This window comes from Equus caballus, chromosome 14 (assembly GCF_041296265.1).
Source record: "Equus caballus isolate H_3958 breed thoroughbred chromosome 14, TB-T2T, whole genome shotgun sequence".
Lineage (NCBI taxonomy): Eukaryota > Metazoa > Chordata > Mammalia > Perissodactyla > Equidae > Equus > Equus caballus.
The window spans coordinates 75,282,655-75,306,054 of NC_091697.1; the positions used below are offsets into that span (position 1 = coordinate 75,282,655).

A 23,400-nucleotide genomic window follows, 5' to 3' on the forward strand; every position below is an offset into this window, starting at 1 on the left:
TAAAAATTATTCTGTTTCTCATACTACCTTCAAAATCCAGTGTGTATTTTACATTTGCAGCACATCTCAATTTGGACCAGACACATGTCAAGGACTCCATAGTGACGTGTAGCTAGTGGCTAGTGGCTACTGTACTGAACTGCATAGCTCTCAGCGAGTTTAATGCATGTCATGCAAGTTGCTCTGAAACAAAGACCATACGTCTTGGCCTTTGTCAACATTTTACTGTACATTTTGGTTAAACTCCCTTAGAATGGAGAAACTGGATGAACTTTGTTTAATAAGTGCCAAGAAAAATCTAAGTTTTCAAAACCTGTGATTGAGGACTTGGTGATTCACATTATAAAAATAATTCATCGTATAGACTTTAGATGACAAATTTTTCTAGTACATTTGTGTTTCCTTCTAAGGTGTTAACTGTTTCACCAAAAAACCTGAGGAATTGAGAAGATTTATTAGGTATTTTCCTACTTGAGGATTAATGAGTAAGTATAAAAATTTTAGGAGTCAATTAGTCAATGGTATAATGTAGTTTGAATGATTAACATTTGATTTTCCTGCAACTTTTTAGGGGAACGTTGATTACTTACAAAATGTTAACCTTTATTTATTTATTTATGTATTTTTGCCAACTCTTTTAAAACTTCTCCACTCACTTCTATACAAGCAAATAGGTAACAATTTTAGAATAAATGAAAGATCATCACTTCCATCTTTCTTCTCTTGTCCACTAGAACTGTCCATTTAAAAAATCAAGTAAAATGAGATGAAACAGCAGAAATCAGAAGCTTGAATAAGTGAACAATTAGATAATTAGCCACTGGAACAACAAAACGTTGCCTGAGTTGATGTTAAAGAAAAACATACTTTTTAGTGATGCCAGCTAAAAATCTCAGATTATTCCACATGTGAAGATGTCACATTGAAATCCACAGGATGGCAACCTACACCAGTATGTGGCATGATGGCATTTTAGAATCTTCTAAGGATTGTTGCCATCTATTTCTCAGCTGACTCCTGTTCATCTCTCCCCTTTTTTTAAATTGATGTAGCATTGGTTTATAACATTATGTAAAATTCAGGTGTACATAATTGCAGTTGCACATAATATTGCAATTTCTGTGTAGACGACATTGTGTTCACCACCCAAAGATTAATTACCATCAGTCACCGTACACATGTGCCCTTTTACTTCTTTTGTCCTCCTTCCTTCCCTTCCCCCTCTGGTAACCACTAATCTATTCTCCATATCTTTTTTTTTTTTTTTAAATCTTCCACATATGAGTAAAATCGTACAGCATTTGGCTTTCTCCATCTGACTTATTTTGCTTAGCATAATTCTCTCAAGGTCCATCCATGTAGTTGCAAATGGCAAGATTTCATCTTTTTTTTGTGGCTGAGTAGTATTCCATTGTGTATGTATATACCACATCTTTTTTATCCACTCATCCATTGTTGGACACTTAGGTTGTTTCTGTGTCTTGGCTATTGTGAATAATGCCACAGTGAACATAGGGGTGCAAATATCATTTTGAATTAGTGTTTTCTTAATCTTTGGATAAATACCCAGAAGTGGAATAGCTAGATCATATGTAGATCTATTCTTAATTTTTTGAGGAATCTCCGTACTGTTTTCCATAGTGGCTGCAACAGTTTACATTCTCCCCAGCAGTGTATGAGGGTGAATGACATATTAAGTCAGTGAGCATGATAAATATTGAGCAGGTAGTGTAGAAGTGGATTCTAATCTCCACTCTAGTTATTAATCGACTCTGGGGCAAATTTCTTAGGTTAGATTTATTGAAGCTCAGTTATCCCACATAACAAACGAAGAAACTGGGAACCCGAGTGGTTAAGCAGCCCATCTGAGGTTGCACAGTGAGTCAGGAGTGGAGTGGGGATCCAGGTCCCCGACTCACCTTCAGCTGCCTCTGAACACTGATTTATGCTATTCTCCTGCCTCAGAATGACCTCCCCACCACTTTTTTTTTTAGGTGTTTTTGAAATTACAGAATTTGAAATTGAAAAAGTAAAATATGCTGTTGTAAAGTAAAAAAAAAAAATACCGAGATGTATAAAGAAAAAGTTAGTAATTCCACATTACCCATTTAAAACACTATTCTACTTCTGTGACTGAAATACCTTATGGGCATCACTTCAACTTGGCACATATTTATCCAACTATTTTTAATTGTTGCATTATTTCTCATAGTTTAGATGACTATCAAATAATTCTCAGTTTATTCAATAATTCTTCTATTGATGGCCATACAAGTTGGGGAATTTTATTTCAGTACCATCAAATCGTGCTGAAATGAACCTATTTGGCTGTATAGCTGATGCTTTTACTTCCATTAAGGTGGTGGGGGGTGGGGGGAAGCGGATGCTTTTTAGATTCCCCAAAGTGAGATAGCTAGTTTTAAGGATATGTATAATAGCTACTGTCTGATTACTTTTCAAAAAGGTTGTTGTAACTCCTCCACCACTCACATTTATCATCATAAATGCTACTTTTGTCTTCATTCTTTTCATCTATTTTTTCTATTTATTTTTTTAAATTTAGGTATAATTGACATTACATTAATTTCACGTTTGCAACATAATGATTCAATATTTGTATACATTGCTGAATGATCACCATATTAAGTCTTAGTTAACATCTATTTTTTATTTATTGTTTATTATACTTTGTTATTCACTCTTCTCATCCTTTCTTTTGCTACATGGCCAAATTTCTCTTCAGTGCTCTCCTCACCTCATCATTAGCATGAAAGTTCTTTGCTTTTCCATCCTACTTGTGGCTACTTTCCCCCTGGATACTTTCAGAGCCGCTATAATTAAATACTATATTAATAAATAAAAATAACATTCCTCCCCTTGGGTTTTACCTAGATCAGAATTTTTTTCTTGTCTATTCTTTTCTCTTATTGTATCCTCTTCTCCTTGATAAACATTTAAATTATAAATCCTAGTCATATTAGCTTCATCCAGTTACTTTGTGCTACTTTTCCTTGTTCTTAGTTTTCCATATCTTGAGATCTTTGTCTAGTTAGAGCATATCCTCAAAGATTGCCTCCGATTGGGTTTATTGGTTAAGTAGTTTCTTAGTTCTCTTCTCGTGTGTTCAAAGAAGGATTTTTGTCTGCTCTGACAGGTGAAGAATATCTTGACTTCTCTTAGTACTCACTAAGAGTGCTCTAGTTTCCAGCGTCACAGTCGAGAAATCTGATGCTAATCTGATTCTTTTTCCTCTGTAAGTTCTCGGTTCAATTTGTTTGAATGACTATACGATTTCCTCTTAATCTTTAGAGTCTCTGACTGCTGACTCTGAAAAGATTGCAGAATAACCTGTAGTTAAAGCAAAGGTAAGTTTATTGCTTACTGCAGTAAGGGAGACCATGATATTGACTGAGTGTCTCCGAGGAGGGAGGGCAGAGATGGGGACTTCATGAGGTTTGTTGGGGTCTGGTTTGAGGCAGGTTATTCAGTGAAAGGACATGGAATTAGACAAAATTTTTGATAAAATAATTTAAGACTGGTGGGCTGAGCAGGGGGTGTTTAGTAAGGATAGTGGAACTGGCTATTGTTCAGATAAATGGGTTTTTGTAAAGTTCCTGAGACAAACAGAAGTATTTGTAATTCATCTTCCTGGGTGAGAGTTTCCTGAAATAGTAAAGTCATATTAATGCAGACAGTTGAGTGGTAAAGTCATGTTAATGCACATATTGAGTTATGTGGTTGCAGATGACTTCCGTTCTCAGTTTAAATATTTCACAAGCCTAGGCATGTGTCTCTTTTTCCTCCTTAATGCTGCCTGAGCTAGCTGTGAACTCTTTCACTCTAAAGAATGATCCCTTCTTTCAGCTCAGAGAGGTTTTCTTTTGTTTTCTCCCTCCTTGCTTCCCTTCCAATTATTTCTTCTCCATTTGTTACTCTCTCTCCTCCAGGAAAACCTGTTTTCTGCATCTTCTGGTTATGTCTTCCATGTCTCTGATGTTTTTGCTTATGATGTCTGTTTTGATCATTCTGATTTAAAATGCTGAATGTTCTTAGTGGTGACCATAGGTTGTAATTTTTCTCTGCTTTTAATGGGTGCCTATTCCTCAGGCAGGCTGAGCAGACTCTAGGGCAGTGGTAAATCCTCAAGTACTGGAAGATGAAAACACCTGTGTGTGTTTTATAATGGATGAGTATAAGCCATCAAACTGGGACCTATCAGTGAGCTGTGGGGAGGAACCTCCTTGGTTCTCAGGAGCAGTCTAACTCACTAGCACAGTCACCCTTCAGGTCTGCTGGGTTGAGAAGGATCGGACAGCCCCTCCAGGGACCAGCCACAGTATCTTCCCAAGTAGAACCAACTTAGATTTCTGGCCAGGTCACATTCGGGAGCTTTAAAATCTGTGGTTAACCCAGGTGGGTCCTCTGGCTCTGTCGTAGAGATTTTTTGTTGTTGTTGTTCAGGAAAATTGGCCCTGAGCTAACATCTGTGCCAATCTTCCTCTATGTTGTATGTGGGTTGCCACCACAGTGTGGCTGCCAACGAGTGGTGTAGGTCTGTGCCCAGGAACTGAACCCGGGCTGCCAAAGCGTGACATGCCAAACTTAACCACTAGGCCACGGGGCCGGCTCCGTGACATAGAGATTTTAAGAGCACTCTCCCTAGGAGTTTTGAGAGAACTCTGGTCTCAGACCCATTCTCTACTTTTCCCAGTACAGCGTGACAGTGCTTGGGAACAGATTCTAGAGCCAGATGCCTAGGTTTTAATCCTGGCTCTGCCATTTGCTGTCTCTGTGCCCTTGGGAGAACTCCTTAACCCAAAGGGTCCTATTATCTCATCTCAGAAATGAGGATAATAATAATGCCTATGTCCTTGAGCTGATATGAAGGTTAAATGAGTTTCACTTTTGTGGAAAGATGCAGTGCTCTTAGAACAGTGCCTGACTTGTGAGAAATACCCAGTGTTAGCTATTATTATTATCATCCTCTCCAACTCATGGGGCTTCTGTGAGGATTGAGTGGGTTAGTATATGTAAATTATTAGTATGTGCCAATAAATGTTAGTATTATCAATTTTATTATTTTACATAATTTTGACTTATGTGACTTTGAAATGCTATGAAATAATAAAATATTAACGAAGCCTCACTATATCTTTTAAATTTGGAATTCCCCCCCAAACTAAAAAAATTCATCGAAAGTCACATAATTTTATGGCAGGCTGAGTGAATTGTGAACAGTGTTTATGCTTTAGCCACATTGTGAGCCTGCTTTACCTGGCAAAGAGAAATATCCACCATCTTCAATATTGGTTGAAAATCCCTGTGCATTGGAACTTCTGTAGCAAATTTTAGCAACTACTGTACTATTACTTTAACATTTGCTATTATATTTTAAAAAGCTCTTTTTGTTTGAGGGGGAAAAGTATCCCCCAAATTTTCTGTTGTTTGTAGTGTGTTAGTGCCAGGGCAGACGTGTTCCCTCAAATCAGTAACTTGAAGCAGAACTTACACATAGTGAACACTGTTCAAATAACTGCATACCTATCATGGGGAGTTGTGCTGTTAATTTAGGAAAGAGCATTGTGCCAAATATTATAAATCATAATGCAGTATTATTTTTACAAAACAAAATAGTAATTAAGTCCATTGTTGTCGATTTATGTGCTCTAAGAGTACGTCCTCCTGCTTTTCTTTTATTCCTGTTGGGAAATGTTTTGGATTATGAGCTTCCTTAAGGTACACATCACTTGCACAAAATGCTCACCTTGGTCACAATAGAGAAGTGGAGAGAAGAGAAGGTGGGAAGAAAAGCAGGTCAGGCATATGCTTGTGGACGTCATCTTTTCAGGGTCTCTTCACTTCCACTGCTACCTCCTTTATAGCTGCCTAATGCCTGTCCATCTTCTGGTCCAGTTCTGCGCAGAGGAGTATCTCTTTCTTGAAGATTCTCCAGTACCTCTTGTCATGTTACCACTTCTCTGATCCTAAGCTTTGTGAACTCTCTCTGTCTAGCACCCAGACATAAACTAGCTTGTAATTATGAGTTTCATGTGTATCTCTCCTGCTACCGGCAAGACAGTAACACCCAGAAGCCTCTATGATCTGTAATCCCTTTGATCCTATCTCTCAAAACCTCTCGGGAAACTCGAGGTCACTTACCTGTAGCTTTTTTGTCCCTGTTAATGTGGGGGTACAACTCGGATGCTTGTGTGGACCAGGCAGAGTTGAAGATTACAGGGCGTGGGGGGGCTTATAAACTGGCAAGCTCATTCCCGCTCGACAGGGCAGCTGCCGGGATGCCCCGGCTGATTTTTGCCTTGTGCTTCAGGTTGCTAGAGGAGGCAGAAGGGAACATTTCCTGATTGTCACATCGCTATGTCGGCTACTGAGTGACACATGGTCTTCTGATTTGTAGATTTTGTTTCAAGTACTCAGAAGGAAATAAAGATTGAGAAAGCAGCTTGTCCTGTCCGTGCTTGGCCACCCTGGACTCAGATATGTCTCCTTCAGCCTCTGCTTCTGGGGCTCTTACCTTTCAGGTGAGAGAACCTAACTTCCTAGGCTGTTCCCTGAGAATTGCTCAGGAGGAAAGTAGACACCTTGCCCCACGACTACCCAATTTTGAAAAACCACTTTTTTGTAGGAAGAGTATTTTAACATTAAAAAAGAGAGTAAGAATAGTTACAAATATTGAAATGACTTTACTGGAATGTTTCTTGGGTTACTTTTGGGGGCTTTTGTGTTAAGAGGAAAAATTACAATGTGTCATAAAACTCAGACTTTCGGTGGAATCCCGTATTATGTTGTATGATAGAATACAGACTACTGATCTGGAGGGCATTTGCAACCTTCTCCTCCTACTTTATCATCGCTTCTCGCCCTCTCCCTCATCCCTGAAGAAAAGACAAAGGGACTGAGAGAGCCAAGCAGGGTTGGGAAGAAGGTACCATGAGACCAAGATGCAGGGAGACCAAGAGTTCCATTGAGTGGAAGAGTGAGAGAGGCCTGGAACTTTTGGGGAGCCTCGAATGGGAGGGGTTGAGAGATTTTCTTGAACTTTGTATTTTGAAATAATTTCAAACTTACAGATGAGTTGCAAAAACAATACAAAGAACTCTTGTACACTCTTCACCCACAGATGCAGTAGTTTACATTTTACCACCCAGGCTTTATCATTATTTTTTTCTCTCTAACTGAACCGTTTATGAGTGGGTTGAAAACGTGAGACTCATTAACCCTGAATGCTTTAGTGCTTATTACCTACGAACAGGGACCCTATACTACATAATCATGGCACAACTATCAGCATCAGGAAATTAGATGCTGTGTGGCCAGCTAATCCACAGACCCCATTCAAATTTGGTCAGTTGTCCCAGTATTGTCCTTTAGAGCAAAATAATCCAATCCAGATTATTCATTGCATTTTGTTAACATGTTGTCTCCTTCAATCTAGAACAGTTACAGTATTTTCATGACCTTACTATTTTCAAAGAGGCTAAGCTGACTGTTTTGTACGGTGTCCTTCAATTTGGACTTGTCTGTTGCTTTCTCATTAATAAAATCAGGTTTTGGCAGGAAAACCACAGAAGTGATGCTGCATCTGTGTTTGTTGCATCCTTTCAAGTGCTACATGATGTCTCTTTGTCCCACTACTGGTGAAATTAACTTAAATGGCTTGGTTAAGGTAGAAACTGCCGGGTTTTTCCAGTATAAAGTTTCTCTTTGGGGCTGGCCTGGTGGCACAGTGGTTAAGTACACACATTCCGCTTCTTGGCAGCCTGGGGTTTGCTGTTTCAGATCCTGGGTGAGGACATGGCACTGCTTGGCACGCCATGCTGTGGTAAGCATCCTACATATAAAGTAGAGGAAGATGGGCATGGATGTTAGCTCAGGACCAGTCTTCCTCAGCAATAAAAGAGGAGGACTGGCAGTAGTTAGCTCAGGGCTAATCTTCCTCAAAAAAAAAAAAAGTGTCTCTTTTATCCTTTGTAATGCATCATAAGTATTTTGTGTGGAGATATTCTAAGACCTTGTAAATAGCCCATTCTTCCTCTTTTACCCACTTGTTTTAGCATCACTGATGATTCTCAACTGAATCAATTATAATTATGATGGTTGTTTTCGAGTTCAGTTATTCCTTCTACATTTATTAGTTGGCATGTTTATCATAAGGAAGCACTTTGTTTTTTCTCTGTTTATTCATTTATATATTTACATTAACCTGGACTCAAAGGTTCCTCTCAGGGGGTTATAATCCAGTACTTGCATTTATTCTCATGCTCACATTGTCTCAGATTTGACCAGTAGAAGTGCCTTTCGGCTTGCTCCTGTTTTCTTTTGAAAGATCTCTATCATTCTTTGAACACTTTTTTTCCTTTTTGGTACAAAAAATTATTTCAGGCCTTTTACTTTCCTATCTCAGCCTTGAATCAGACTGTTTTCTAAGGAGAGGAGAATGATATTTAGAAACAAAAGACCTGGGCACTAGGTGTGGTCATTGCTCTTGAGGTGTCATTTCTCCCATGCCTGCTCAGTGGGCAGACATAGAGAGTTGGGGTGTGTATACACACGTGTGTTTATCTAAACGTATTAAATCATGTACTCACACGAGTACCTCCATGTCCACGAGGTTCATTCTTGTTTTTTCTGTTTTCACATTTGTAGCTCTCTTCTCTAACAGGAGAAACCTGGCTCCTATTTTTCTCAATATATTTACTTATTGTTTAATCCCTCTCTGTGTAACCAGTCTCCCAGCTCTGCCTGGCCACTGCTTCCTCACCAGCCATCCTTGTTTGGACACTTGTTTGGCTCAACCTCAAACCCCATCAGATAACCACCTTGCTCAGCCCCGAGCCTGCTGTCCACCTCTAACAAATATTGAGGAAGATGAAGGGACCCTAATGGCTTTTCAGTGGAATTTTTCAATTATTCAGGAAGGAAGGAAGAGAGGGAGGGACTAATTTCTTTGGCCTCTTTAAGTATTTGAGAGATTAAAGTAAAAATCATTGTTCATGTTGGGGCTATGCATTTTAAATCTGATGTCACTCAGATTGTACCTAAGGAGTCACAGCTGCATGTATGGCTCAGTTGTAATGGAGTTGTCATCTGACAGAAGAAGGGTCAGCTACTCTGTCTGAACATATATTGTGTTTTGGGTGAGGGAGTTTATATTTTACTGCATTTTATCGGCTTTCTCACAATTGCAGTGTTCTTAAATGTGTATTTTTGTATCATATAGATGGATGTTGTACAAGATTAAAAAATACAAAACTCGGGTTCCCAATCCTGAAAAAAATTCTAGCAAAATAAGGGCTTAATCATGATAACATCTTGAAATAGCACAGGAGTCTGGGAACATGGGCTGTGTCTTACCCCCTAGGACTACCACTCTGGAAAAAAATCCCGTTTATACCAAGAGGGAATTTCTAGGTAAGGAAATCAAATACTTATGTTAACAATGGAGAGTCTTAAGAGTTGCAGATAACAAGCTAGTGCCAGGATACCCAGGGATACTGGAATGCCAGAAACAAGGGTGGAAGGAAGGGCTACAGTACAGGGACATTAAATGAGGTTATGAAATAGCTTTTGTGTGTGTGTGTGTGTGTGAGGAAGTTTGGCCCTAAACTAACGTCTGTTGCCAATCTTCCTCTTTTTGCTTGGGAAATATTGTCACTACTGAGCTAACATCTGTGCCAGTCTTCCTCCAGTTTTTTGTATGTGGGACACTGCCACAGCATGGCTCAGTGAGTGGTGTGTCGGTCTGTGCCTGGGATCTGAACCTGTGAACCCTGGGCCACTGAAGCAGAGCTTGCAAACTTAACCACTACACCACCGGGCTGGCCCCAAAGCGGATGTGAAATAGCTTTTAACTGGAAAATTTTGTGGCTTCCCATCTAATGTATGTTTTACCTACTGAACTTGTAATGAGAAGACAGAGTTATAAACAGTGTTATAAACAGTGTTTGGTATGTGTTTTGACTCTTCTTCATGGGTACCTGCATTTCTAGGCTGAGGACAATTGAGTGTTACCATTAATCTAATTATCTATGGTTGTTTAGTTGTATAACAAACTACCCAAAATTTAGTGGCTTGAAACAGCAGCTATCTTATTAAGACATTGAGTGAGCTGGGCAATTTTTCTCCATGTGATGTTGACTGGGGACACTTGTTGGTGTTGATCAGACTGTTCTGGAGGGCCTAGGATCTCTTCATTCACAGGTCTGGCATCTTGGCAGAAATTCTGAAAGGTTGGGCTCAGCTGAGCCACACTCCTCTTTATGGAGACTCAGAGTCTCTCAACATAGTCTCTTTAGTAGGATGCTTAGACTTCTTTCATGGTGGCTCAGAGTTCCAAGACACCAACGAGGAAGCAGCCAGTCGTTTCAAAAGCTATGCTGGGAGCCAGCCCTGATGGCCTAGTGGTTAAAATTTGGTGTGCTCTGCTTTGGCAGCCCAGGTTCAGTTCCTGGGTGTGGAAACATACCACTCATCTGTCAGTAGCCATGCTGTGGCAGGGGCTCACAGAGAGGAACCAGAAGAATTTACAACTATACACAACTATATACTGGGGCTTTGGGGTTGGTGAGGGGGGAGGAAGAAAAAGAAAAAGAAAGGAGAAAGATTGGCAGATTGGCAACAGATGTTAGCTTAGGGCAAATCTTCCTCTGCAAAAAAAAGCTATGCCGGAACTGGCTGAGCATCACTTGTGCAATACTGTATTGGTGAAAGCAATCATAGGCTAGTCAAGAATGGAGGAGGGGCATTAGACCCACCTCTTGACGGGAATCGAGTCAAAAAGTTTTCAGCAGTCTTTACTACATCACACCTTAAAAAAACTATGGGTATGAAGTGAATGGATTTTTAAAACTGAAACCTTCTGTATCAAATAGAATGTTATTTTTAGTATGAAGTTATAATTTTTTTTTTAAAGATTGGCACCTGAGCTAACATCTGTTGCCAATCTTTTTTTTTTTTGAGGAAGGTTAGTCCTCAGCTAACATCTGCTGCCAATCCTCCTCTTTTTGCTGAGGAAGACTGGCCCTGAGCGAACATCTGTGCCTATCTTCCTCTACTTTATACATGGGACACCTGCCACAGCATGCTTTACAAGCAGTGTGTAGGTCCATACCTGGGATCCGACCCTGCGAATCCCAGCCCACTGAAGCAGAATGTGCAAACTTAACTGCTGAGCCGCTGGGCTGGCCCTTGTTGCCAATCTTTTTCTTTTTTCTTCTTCTTCTCCCCAGAGCCCCCCAGGACGTAGTTGTATATTCTAGTTGTATGTTCTGGCTCTACTGTGTGAGACGCCACCTCAGCATGGCTTGGTGAGTGGTGCTAGGTCTACGCCCAGGATCTGAACCGTCAAAACCCTGGGCCACCAAAGCGGAGCATGTGAACTTAATTACTCGGCCACAGGGCTGGCCCTGAAGTTATAATTGTTAATGTTAAACACAGTACATTTAAAGTTTTGAAATATAGTCTTTTTGTTATTCAGATTAAAGTTCAAATGATTATATCTTAAGTGAGAGATTATGTTTATAAAACACAATCCTTGGCTTAACACATCTTCTTCTCTGTAAGGGATATGAGCTTAAAAAGTAATCCTTTAAATGTCCTGAATAAAGCAGGGCTATTAATGAATTCTCAGAGATTTCATTTTAAGGATATATAACCCATTTTTCTTTTTCCTTAAAAAATGAAAAAAAAAAAGGCTGCAGTTGTAAAAATGTCTTATATTGCCCAGTGTTTCACTATTGATTTTATTCTCTGACCATAATGAATAGGATGGATATGGCAGGGTTTCTGTTCACTTTATGTGTCTCTTCTTACCTATGAGACTTTTTTAGCCCAAAGGTTAATTTCTAAAAACTTTTTATTTGAAATAAAATCAAATTAGACTTACAGAAGAGTTGCAAAGATTGAGTTCCTGAATACCTTTCACTCAGCTTCTCTTAATGTTAATATATTATATAATCATGTTATATTTGTCAAAACTAGGAAATTATATAATCCATATATTGTATATAATGCAAGTAACTAAACTACAAATTATTTTTGGATTTCAACAGTTTTCCTACTAACTTCCTTTTTTTCTTGCAGAATCTAATCCAGGATACCACATTGCGTTTAGAAATATTAATTTTTTAGGTTTATAACATTCGTGCATTTGAAACATTTAGAAGATGTCCAAGACGTATAAGAGAGAGAGAAAAATTTGACTTGTGTTTCAGGCACTTATTTTTATTGGAACTTAATTTTTTAATGCAAACTTGATGAAACCAAAGAGTATGCTTTATGTTAGTCTTGAAAATAGCTCGCCATTGTGGAAATTCTGATTTCTCTTGTCAGTGCTGCTATCTAGTATTTGATCTCTGAGATTCCTTGTGGACTGCTTGGTTTTCTCTTTTGGTTTTATTCTATTACTGACAAGACTTTTGTGAGCTCCTGTTGTAACAAGATTTGTAAGAAACTGGGAGAGGCAGATGTTTGTCTAGTGGCCATGATGTTGCTTTGCTTCTGTTCCTAGACCTTCAGTTAGCTAGCCCGGTGACCTGTGGGCAAGTCACTCATCTCTCCGGTCTCAGTTTCCTCATCTATAAAAGGAAGAAGGCTTGACAAGACTCTCTGGATAAGAATCAAAAACGTTGTCTATTTTACAATATGTTTCATCAAGAACGTACCCTTGTCTTTAGTATAGAAGAGCAAGTCTCAAGCTTTTTAGGCTCAGGATCCCCTTACTCTTTAAAATTACTGAGGACTTCAAAGCACTTTTGTTTCTGTGGGTTATGTCTATGTATATTTACCATATTGTAAATTAAAACTGAGAAATTAAAACTAATTCATTTTTTAAAAACTCATTGTAAAAAAGCCGTTACATGTCAATGTAAATAACATTTTTATAAAAGTAGCTGTATTTATAAAACAAAACAATTTTAGTGAGAAGAGTGACAGTTTTTACATTTTTGCAAATTTCTTTAGTATCTGGCTTAATAGAAGACAGTTGGATTCTCATGTCTGCCTTACGCATTGTCTGTTGTGATATCAAGTGCCATGTAACCTTTGAGAAACTGTGTACTTGTGAGAGGAGAGCAAAAATGACAAACAACAAATTAATAGTGTTAGCTATACAGTTTTGACCTCATGGACTACCGAAAGAGTCTCTGGGTCCTCCCAGACCCTGCTTTGAGAACCACTGGCGTAAGAGAATGGGCTGAGGCTTTTAGTCAGATATTTCTGGGTTGGAACCCTGCCTTTACTGTTTATTTCTGTGGGACCATAGTCAAACTGCTTATCCGCTCTCAGCCTCTGTGACTTCCTTTGTAAAATGGAAATAAAAATTGTTTTTTTAAAAACTTTTGCACAACCCTTGTGGAGATTAAATGAGGCAAAGCATATGAAAGCATCTAACATAATTCTGTAAACGTAGATGCTCAAGATTTACTCTCTATTACTGTAATTTGAAACTTTACAGTGAAGATAAGTTGAGCAGAGGAAAACATCATAAAGAATGTAACAGGTTTAGAGAGAAAAATCTGGAAATGAGATGTGGTATGTTGTCTGTAAAGATGGCCACCAACAGTTCTTCCAGTCACTCCCTATATGTTTGTCATTCCTCTTATCAAGAGGTAGAGGGGCTGGCCCTGTGGCTGAGTGGTTAAGTTTGCATGCTCTGCTTCGGCGGCCCAGGGTTTTGCCAGTTCGAATCCTGGGCACGGACATGGCACCGCTCATCAAACCATGCTGAGGCAGCATCCCACATGCCACAACTAGAAGGACCCACAACTAAAAATACACAACTATGTGCCAGGAGGCTTTGGGGAGAAAAAGAAAAACTAAAATCTTAAAACAAACAAACAACAAAAAAAAAGAGAATCTCTTTCCCTTCCCTTTACATCTAGGCCGACCCTGTGACTTGCTTTGACCAACAGAGTGTAGCGAGAATGATGCTGTGCCAGGTCTGGGCCTTAAGAAGCTTGGCAGCTTCTACTTTTACTTTGGAGCCCTCAGACACCGGGGAATGAAACCAGACTACCCTGCTGGAGAGAGAGGCCCTAGATGATGAGGGACGAGGGAGAGAGGCCCAGCCAGCAGCTAGCCATTCTAGTCGCTCCAGGTGAAATGTCAACATGTGAATGAAGCCATCTTGAGTGCTGGAGCCCATGTGAACCTCTAGCCAACACCAGACGGAGCAGACACTTGCTGTCCCTTCTGAGCCCTGCCCAAATTGTAGAATCATGAGCAAATTATGGTTGTTGCTTTAAGCCACTAAGTTTCGAGGTGATTTGTTACACAGCAATAGATAGCTGAAACATTAAATGAAAGTCTAGAAAAGCTTATCAGTGTGAACAAACTCTGATATATGAGAAGTAAACACTTTTTAAATGACTAAATGAGGATTTTCTTTACAAATAACCTCGCCTAGAGGGTGAAAGTAACATATTCAAAACCATCAGATAGTGGTTAACAATTCTTGGTCTGTGAAGCAATTTCCATTGGTGCCTGAGGAACGTCTCCTTTGTGCCCCTACTTCAGCTTATCCTAATGGGCCTGAGCGAAAAAATTTAACATGGTTCATGTTTTCTGAGAGAACTTGGACTCTATTATGTTAAATATACTAAATAAAAATATAGTGAAATTTTAAAGGCATAACTTCAAACAATTTTTGAAGGGTTCATTTGCCCTTTCTGAAGGAGTAAACTGTTTGTCTCAAATGTAATAGTTATCATTCTGTGCAGCTGGCAAAAACCTGCCTTTCTGGTTTGTAACGTCATGTTAATCTGCAAAGGTGTTATTACTCATTCGAAGAATTCTTTGTTCTGATTTGAAAGCCTCGATGGTATTTTCAAATAAACTTGTCTTACTTGGGAGTGTTTCTCTAAGATTATAAGCCTCTCGTAGCTCTGTTCTTTCCAGAATGTGGCTAGTATGTCAGTAATGAAAGTAATCTATGTCTATTTGCTGAGATTTAAGTGGCATATAATTCACAATCCAGAAATATTTTACAGGCATTTATTTACTCTCACTTGAAAAGTAAATTAATATATTGTAACATTAGAATAAGTTTTTCTGAATGGAGTTCTAAAAAGTCAAATGCTTCCTTTATTTATTTTCTTAACTGTCTCATTGCCAATCTTTTTTGTTTTCCTCATGTTGAAAAACCAAATTCCTATCAATTTATTTTATTGCATAAAGAAATCACTATACGTCTCTGTTTTATATATAAAAATTTAATGTCAGGCGCTTTTATTTTTTGGTATGTTATAAATTTCAAATATAAGATACTTTAAAGTCTGTTAAGTCTATGGAATTACATTAACACTGAAACAAATGTATGTTTTTTAAATTAAAAGTAAACTAAGCAGCTTTGAATCAGTTGATATGCTGAGGTCAGGATAAATGAATCCATCCATCTTTCTTTGCTTTCATAGGTCTGATTAGTCAAGAAAAATAGAAATCTTCATTAAGAGACAGGAAGAGAGGTTTAATTCCTAGGCCACCATGTTTCCAGTATTGCATCTCTCTCTTCCTTGTTTGTTGGCCCTTCATATTAATTCAGTGACCTTTTAGGGAATTCTTACTATGTGTAAATTATTGGACTGGGTGGGACAGTGGTGTGTAATGCTTAACACCTGCTTTCAAATGTCTAAATTTTAGTAGAAAAGTTGAGAAGTATAAAATGGCTTTAATAAAGGCAGAATAATATAAGTCTCAGAGATGGGCAGAAATAAGACACTTTGTAGGTTCAGTGAAGGCAGAGGTTGAGGGGATAAGGACAGGCTTTATGGAGAAGGTAGTGCTTGAGCTAGGTCTTGAAGGATAAGTGGGGTTTTGCTGATGACAGAGCAGAGGAGATATTCCACATAAAGGGAACAGTACAGGCAAGCCAAGGCCCAGGGGGACCTCATGAATTCTGTTTCTGCAATTTGTGCTGGCACTCAACTCATTTTCTCAAAAGTCTCATTAGTAGAGGTCCCTTATGTGTTTAAGACAATTCATAAAACCCTTGGGCATGTCGCTAAGTGCTGTGGTCATACTTACAGCTTATTTTGTAGGATCCCGATGAATGCCTGATTTTGTCAGAGACTTGTTCTAGAAATGGTCAGAAAAAACTGGGAGTTGTGCTAAATACCATCATATTCATGTCTTTCCTTTGCTAAGTACTCAAAGAAGGAAAGTTAGTAAACAAGATTTCCTTAAACTTCAAATGAAACTAACCATCTAACTTAGAAGTAAAGCCCCTGTCTCAGCGTTTTTAAGTCCTGGGACATGTAACTTCCACTCTGGTGTAGGAGGCCTGTCGTAGAGCTACCATACTCAAAGGGCTGTGGAAGAATTCAGATTAAGAAGTCTTAAAGTAACTTTTTTGGGGAGGAATGGGGAATGTGTAAATGTGTAAATATGGTCAGCAAATTGACAGCTCAACACCGTAGTCCTCTCTTGGCTCTATGCGTTTTGCTTACTTTACACTTGATAGTACATGAACCAAATCCACAAAACAACTACTTTCATGAGCAAAAAAGGTAATGACTAGTTTCTGCTTGACAGACTTTTCCTTTGTAAAATTATTTTTACACAAGTAAAATGTGTGCATGGTAACTTGTCAAATGTACAAAAAAAGCCTCTGATAAAAACCAAGTACCTCTCTATCTCTCTTTCTAGAAGTTTCTTAGTCACTCTGTAGCTCCAGGGCTTCTCTAGGGCTCTGATAGGCCAATCAACTGCTTTCCCCATCAAGGATCTTTGTATTATATTCTGGGTGCATCTTGCTCCCTTCTGGCATTTTTATTAACGTATTTTTTCCCATCTTCTAGAGATTAATCATCTGCCGGCATATAATAGGTACTCAATAAATATTTGAATGAATGAAGTCATGTTTCTTTCATAATATTCTTGATGGTACTTCTTGTCCTTTTCTAGTAATAAGTCCTGCAACTGGTCTGTTCCTTGCCCAGTGTAGCTGAAGTTTGTTCTTCGGCTCTCACCTCGGTTTTCTATCAGTTCTTAATTTCTTTATTCAAGGGTGATTTCTTCTAAACCTGGAGACTTTCAACCTGAACTGCAAAGTAGAACCCGCAGGCAATCTCTGTGAAGAACCCACATGAAGAATGAAATTATCCACAAGTATAAGAGCAGAAGGCATAACAATGGAATACAAATTTGGGAGAGGGGGATTGGAAGGCGTCAGGGCAGGCCTGGCAGAAAGGTGGGCTGGTGATGTGCACCCCCACCCCAGGAGAGGGTTTACTTATGGCACCATGCTTCTGAGTCTTGTCATATTACAGTGTGACAGGTAAGAGGTTTTCATGTACATGTATGCTTGAAGTAGTGACAGAAATATAGTATTTCTGAGATCCACCTGGCTCTGCTCCAGGTACATGTGTAGACATACCCGTAATGTGCAGAAAGCTGTAGAGGGAATCATGAGACGTGTCTTTTCCTAGGTTAGCTCTGGATTCATTGCATAACGCTGCATGCTTTCCTTGTGGTTTCTCTGTGAGGCTAACAAATATGCTAAAGGGTGACATTTGTAAAGTATTTTCAGCACCAGATTCGATATAAATGCAAAACTGTCACAGAGGATTGACGGACTATGTTCTGGTATTTTTGGAATGGTAGTTTTGGAAAACAGTGATTTCTTCTATGCATGAAATTTTTGTACTTTCCAAACTACTGAGTTGGTTTTCCAAGCTTGCTTTTCTGTGTATTCTTCATGAGTAAAGTATTATATCTTTTTTCATGCTTTATGAATAGATTATGAAAACTAGCATTTCTGTGGAAGTAGAGGCATGAAATGTTTTTCATAAAGACAGCTTTGATTTATATATTAAAAATAAAATCTGCCCCCTTTCAATGCTTTAATTTCAAGCTCATTGATACCTCTTTTGTTGAAATCAGGTGGAATCGTGTAGCTCTACCTGCTCTAGTTACTCTGTCTGTGCCTGGATGTGAGAACAGACGCAAGATGGAACACTAGGCTCATGTGCCAGCCTTCCAGAAATACTCTGAACTAACAGGAAAGATATGTGTGCATATTCTACAGCAGCTTGTAAAATAAGAAAAACTGATCTCAGTAGGCCAGAAATTATAAAAAATTCTTGAGGCAAAAGGCAAATGTAAAACAATTGAAGGTGAAACTATATCCCAAAACATGGGCAAGAGAAATATGGAACGAGGTTAGTGATAGATTAAGGATTGCTCCAAGTTTAGTGGCTGTGGATATATTGAGATTAGGAGAGAATTTGAGTAACTATCAGGGCAATGGCTATACGCACTGCGAGATACCCAGGGTCTTTCCAGTGAATTCTTTCATGGTTACTTAGAATAGACTATTACTGTTTGCAACCAAGAACTCTGCCAGTTGTGCTTATGTTTCTAGGATAAATTCATGATATTTTTAGTATACCATTTCACCCAATTTTCTATATTCTTACTCTGGGTTTTTACTGTGTCTCTGGCATGGCTCTTGGGTCCAAACACACATATTCACTGCTCCCACAGGGCAGGGGAAGGGAGGCTGGTGGATTGCCTGGCTCCTCCTGTTTAGAACAAGTGCTCAGGAATCAGTCACCATCACTCTTTGTCACAATTGATTCCACCTCTGAATGCCTCTGTTGTTGGACACCCTGCTGTTAGGAGCCACTGCTATGAATGAATTCTCAACTCTTTCTTCCTTTTTTCATGACTTGCTCAGAAGTCAAAGTCTTTGGCCGAAACCAGATCATGCATTGTGGCCCAGTCGCCAGGTGTTAGGGAGTCTGGTTCCTGTCTCCAACAAGACTCACATAATGAGAGATTCTCTCCAAATAGGGATGGGCTTGATATTATACACCAAAAACGAAAGAACTAAAATAGGAAATTCTCTATTAAGGATATTTGACATTAGAAACTCTTTTAAGTGTAACTCATAGATGAAAGGACAAAAATCATGTAATCATCTCAGATTCCCAAAAAGAAGTTGATAAAATTATTGCCCATTCTTAATTAAAAATTAAAATAGAGGGGCTGGCCCCGTGGCCGAGTGGTTAAGTTCGCGCGCTCCGCTGCAGGCGGCCCAGTGTTTCGTTGGTTCGAATCCTGGGCGCGGACATGGCACTGCTCACCAGACCACGCTGAGGCGGCATCCCACATGCCACAACTAGAAGAACCCACAACGAAGAATACACAACTATGTACCGGGGGGGCTTTGGGGAGAAAAAGGAAAAAAATAAAATCTTAAAAAAAAAAAAGAAAAAAATTAAAATAGATTAAAACAAAACAAAAACAAAAAGATCAAAAAAGCAAGAATAAAAGGAGGCTTCTGTTTGATAAAGGGTATGTGAAAGGGCTTTATAGCAACCATTATACTTCGTGGTGAAATTTTAGAAGCGATTACATTAAAGTCAGGAAAAGATAGGGATGGATGTTCTCACAACTACCAGTCGTCCTCTGTTGAGGCCCCAGCCGATATAGTAAGAAGAAGAAATATGGAGGAGGTGTGTTGAAAAGGAAGAACTAGAACACTTAGTATTTGTGGAAAATGTGGTTAGGTGAAAAGACTCCATCGACAAACTCTTTTCACCATATAAGAGTTTAGCAAGGTGGCTGGGAAATAGACCAATGTAGAAAAATCAGTTGCTTCCTAATACATTAGCAATAGCCACTCAAAGGATAATATAATGATAAAACTATAGAATAGCTCAGAATAAGCCTGTATTAGTTTTCTATTGCTGCATAACAAATGACCACAAATTAGTGGTTAAAATACCCCTATTTATTATCTCACTATTCTGTGGATCAGAAGTCCATGATGGCGTGACTGGGTTCTATACTCAGTCTTCCAAGGCTGAAATCAAGGTGTTGGTCTGCAGGGCTCTTCTCTGAAGGCTCTGAGGAAGAATCCACTTCCAAACTCTTCCAGGTTGTTAGCAAGATCCAGTTCTTCTGGCTGTAGGACTTGGGCTCCCATTTCCTTACTGGTTGTCAGCTGGGAACAACTCTCAGCTCCTTGAGGCTGCTCGCACTACCTGCTGAAGCAGTTTCTGTAGATGGCCCGCTCCAAATTTCAAGAGGCAAGGACCTGTGAAGTTTCCTCATGCTTTGATATCTTTGACTTTTCTTCTGCCTTTCTCTTTGTTGAAGAAAGTGCTTTGTTTGTGAGGGTTCAAGTGGTTAGGTCAGATCCGCTCCAATCATCTCCCTATATTAAGGCCAACTGTGACATAGAACATGACACAATCACAGGAGTGATATTTTGTCATACTCACTGGTTCCCGGGGTGAGAGCAGGATGTTTTGGGGAGGGAGCATTTTGTAAACTCTGCCTGCCACGGTGCCCAAATAGAATTTTATAATAAAAGACCTACATGAAAAAAAGTATAAAATTTCCTTGAAGGATATAAAAGAAAACCATGTAGGTTTTACTTTGGAAATATCCTATCAGATCCCCCCAATCATGTAGTCTATCAGTTAAATTTAATTCCAGTCAGATTCCCAACAGAATTGTTTATTAAGTTGGCAAGCTGGTTCTAAACTTCCTCTACTAGAGGAAAATGTCTAAGAATTGGCAAAGACAATTTTGAAAAAGAATGATGGATATCAACAAATTATGTTAAACTAAACTCATGAAAATCTTGGAGTATTGGTCCAGGAATAATCCATGGAGTAGAATGAGGGTTCATTTCGTAGATGAGAAAGTTGTTTCAAATCAAAAGGGAAATGATGGCCTTTTTGGTAAATGCTAATACAATTGTCTATACATTTGGAATCAAAGTTAGGCCGTTATCCCAAGCACAAAAATAATTTCCAGATGGAGTGAAGAGCTAAATATACTAAATACAATTGTATAAGTAATAGAAGCACTTAAGAGAATTTGCTGATAAACTTCCGGTTAGAGAATGCCTAACCCAAATGCTGGGAAATACAATTGGTTAGTAAACACTTGATAAAGCATTTACTTTTATTAGTGTCAGGAAAATGCAATTTAAAACAATTCCCCCTTCACCTCTTTTGTTCGTTCTGATTGGGAAAAAAATTGCTCAATCCAAATGTTGGCAAGGTGTGTACTCTCATTGAATAATTGTAGTGGTCTTTTTGGCAGTGCTTATTGTAATTTTAAGTATGCATATCCTTCAAATGAGTGATTTCACTTCCAGATTTTTACCTTAGCTAAAAACACAGGTACATGAGCACAAAGAGGCATTTACAGGGTGTGACATTGTTATTATAGCAGAAAATGTCCAACAACCTAAAGATCCATCAGGGAAGGGCTTTTTGTTTATAAATTATCTAATGGATTTTGAAAAAGGGACCAATTAAGTTTAACCAAGGTAATTTAGAGGAAAACAAAATACCTCTGGGATTTGTAACAAGAACTGTCTTCTCCCAGCATCTGTTCTTATCACCCATTTTATAATACATTTAATCAAAACATTTCCCTTATGTTACAAATCCGTTTTCTAAAAATAGTTCAATATTGAATACTCACCGTACATAAGTAAGCACATAAAGGTAATTCTCAGAGGGAAGATGCAACTGAACAAAGGCCTGCTTCATTACCATAGTGTATGACTTCTTGGGGATTTCTTTTAGTACTTTGTTAAACCTGCCAATCACGGGGCAAGAGAAGAAAAGTCTGGATCTGTATGTATACCATTGAAATGGATTATTTTCAAGATTAATGTATGTGAAGTAGTGCTTGCTGGTTAAATGTTTATCTTGTGTGTGTGAATAATTGGTATTTAATACATTATATGATAAGAATCTTAATTTAAAGAATCTCTATATAGTGGGAGGGGGAGAAGAGAGATTAGATTTTTAGATAGGTGTCAGCATTTACAGAGCTGGTGAGGGAAGTGTTTTCTTTATGTCTGTGCTTATGTGAAAGAGATAAAGTAAAATATCTTTACAAGGGCTTTTCAGAACGTTAACTTTGGCAGCTTTAACTTTAATAAACGTCAGTGTATTAGTTGAGGATTGAAAATAAAAACTTTGGCTATTGTTATTTTTATTTTATATGTCTTCTGTATTAGTTGTGAGAGTAATGCTGTAGGTGAAAATTGCTTTTTAAAGTGAAAGAATTGTGATATTTTAACCAAAGAAAGTGTTTTTTTTTTTTTGATGAATGTATTAGGTGCTCTTCGTGTAAAAGATTATTAGAAGACAAATTTTGTCTTGAAGATAATTTACAATTCCATAAGAAAAGAAGCTTATATTAATTTAAAACTCATTACAGTTTTAAAATTGCTTTCCAAAGCAATTTTTTAATACACTTTGCTTAAAACCCCTCTTTTCTTTGTAATGAAGGTGGAACTTAGAGGGAACCATGGGCTAATAAAATCGCTCCCGTTGTGAGCACAACTAATAAAAGATGAGAACTATGACTGTGTCCCACTGAGAAAGACAAGACACCTTGTTAAAAAAAATAAAACTGTGAATTACTTTTGCAGAAGTCAACGAAGGGTTCCGTTGTCCTTGACCACGTGTTCCGTCACATAAACCTTGTGGAGATAGATTATTTTGGGCTGCGCTACTGTGATAGAAGCCATCAGACGGTGAGTACAATGACTTCATATTAAATATTTCACTCTATCTCTGGCCTTTTCTAATGTGGTTTTAGGTGGTTAGATTCTTTATAAAATGAAAATAATTTTGAAAACCTTAAACATATTTTCCCTTGCTGATTTCTTTCATTTTTTCCCTCTTTTGCCAAAAATCTTATATGTTCACAACTTATATGTGTGTACTCTTCTTTGCCAGTAGTTTATATGGTTTTCATTTTGAAACCAGATCATAGGAGTACTTTCCATGTGTGCTGTTATGAGGGCTGAGTAAGCTGTTTAATGTGTTAGGAGGCAGGTGGCTGGTCTCGTGAAGTGACAGATATTATTGCCTTTATGAAAGTAAATGATTAAAGAGAAGAAATACATGCAGTGTAGAAAGATGCCTATCTAAGTTTTAGAAGTTGGACGACCAATTATAAAATAAGTGGGGGTTTTCGTTCATGAGCTTGATGGAGTAGTAATGGTACCAAGCTTCTGGTGTCTGATGTCAATTGTTCAGGAGGGTTTAAGTAAGAACATTTTCCTGGATGGTTGGATGGTAGAGTTACTAAGAAGCTCACCATATTGGTTAGTGTGTGTATGTCACTACATGGTTCTGAAAAGCTATCTCTTGGATGATGAAGAGAGGGAAGACCTTGAAGGTGATGATTTTGAGGTATGAAGGGATATTCATTAGTGACTTTTGTTTTAGTCTAAGAAAGATCTTAACCTCAGATAGACACAATCTTATTATGCAAAGTGCTTATATGCGTACCTTAAAAATACCCTAGTTGACCTACCTTTTATTTTTCATTCTGTTCAACTCCTGTTGAAATAAAGATTTCCTTCTCTACCTTCATTGGTTCTGCCAGCCTCCACTGGGT

At 38.5% G+C, this 23,400-nt stretch overlaps 1 protein-coding gene across 5 annotated transcripts in view; it reads left to right on the forward strand.

The window, feature by feature from the left end:
- The window catches only part of EPB41L4A (erythrocyte membrane protein band 4.1 like 4A), a 249,198-nt gene that overhangs the window by 80,161 nt on the left and 145,637 nt on the right, over positions 1-23,400 (forward strand). For all 5 annotated transcript variants that reach the window (XM_014730732.3, XM_023617865.2, XM_070234449.1 and 2 more), the window contains exon 2: positions 22,424-22,528. In XM_014730732.3, the coding sequence (XP_014586218.1) occupies positions 22,424-22,528 (105 nt within the window). The remainder of the gene's footprint in view (positions 1-22,423; positions 22,529-23,400) is intronic.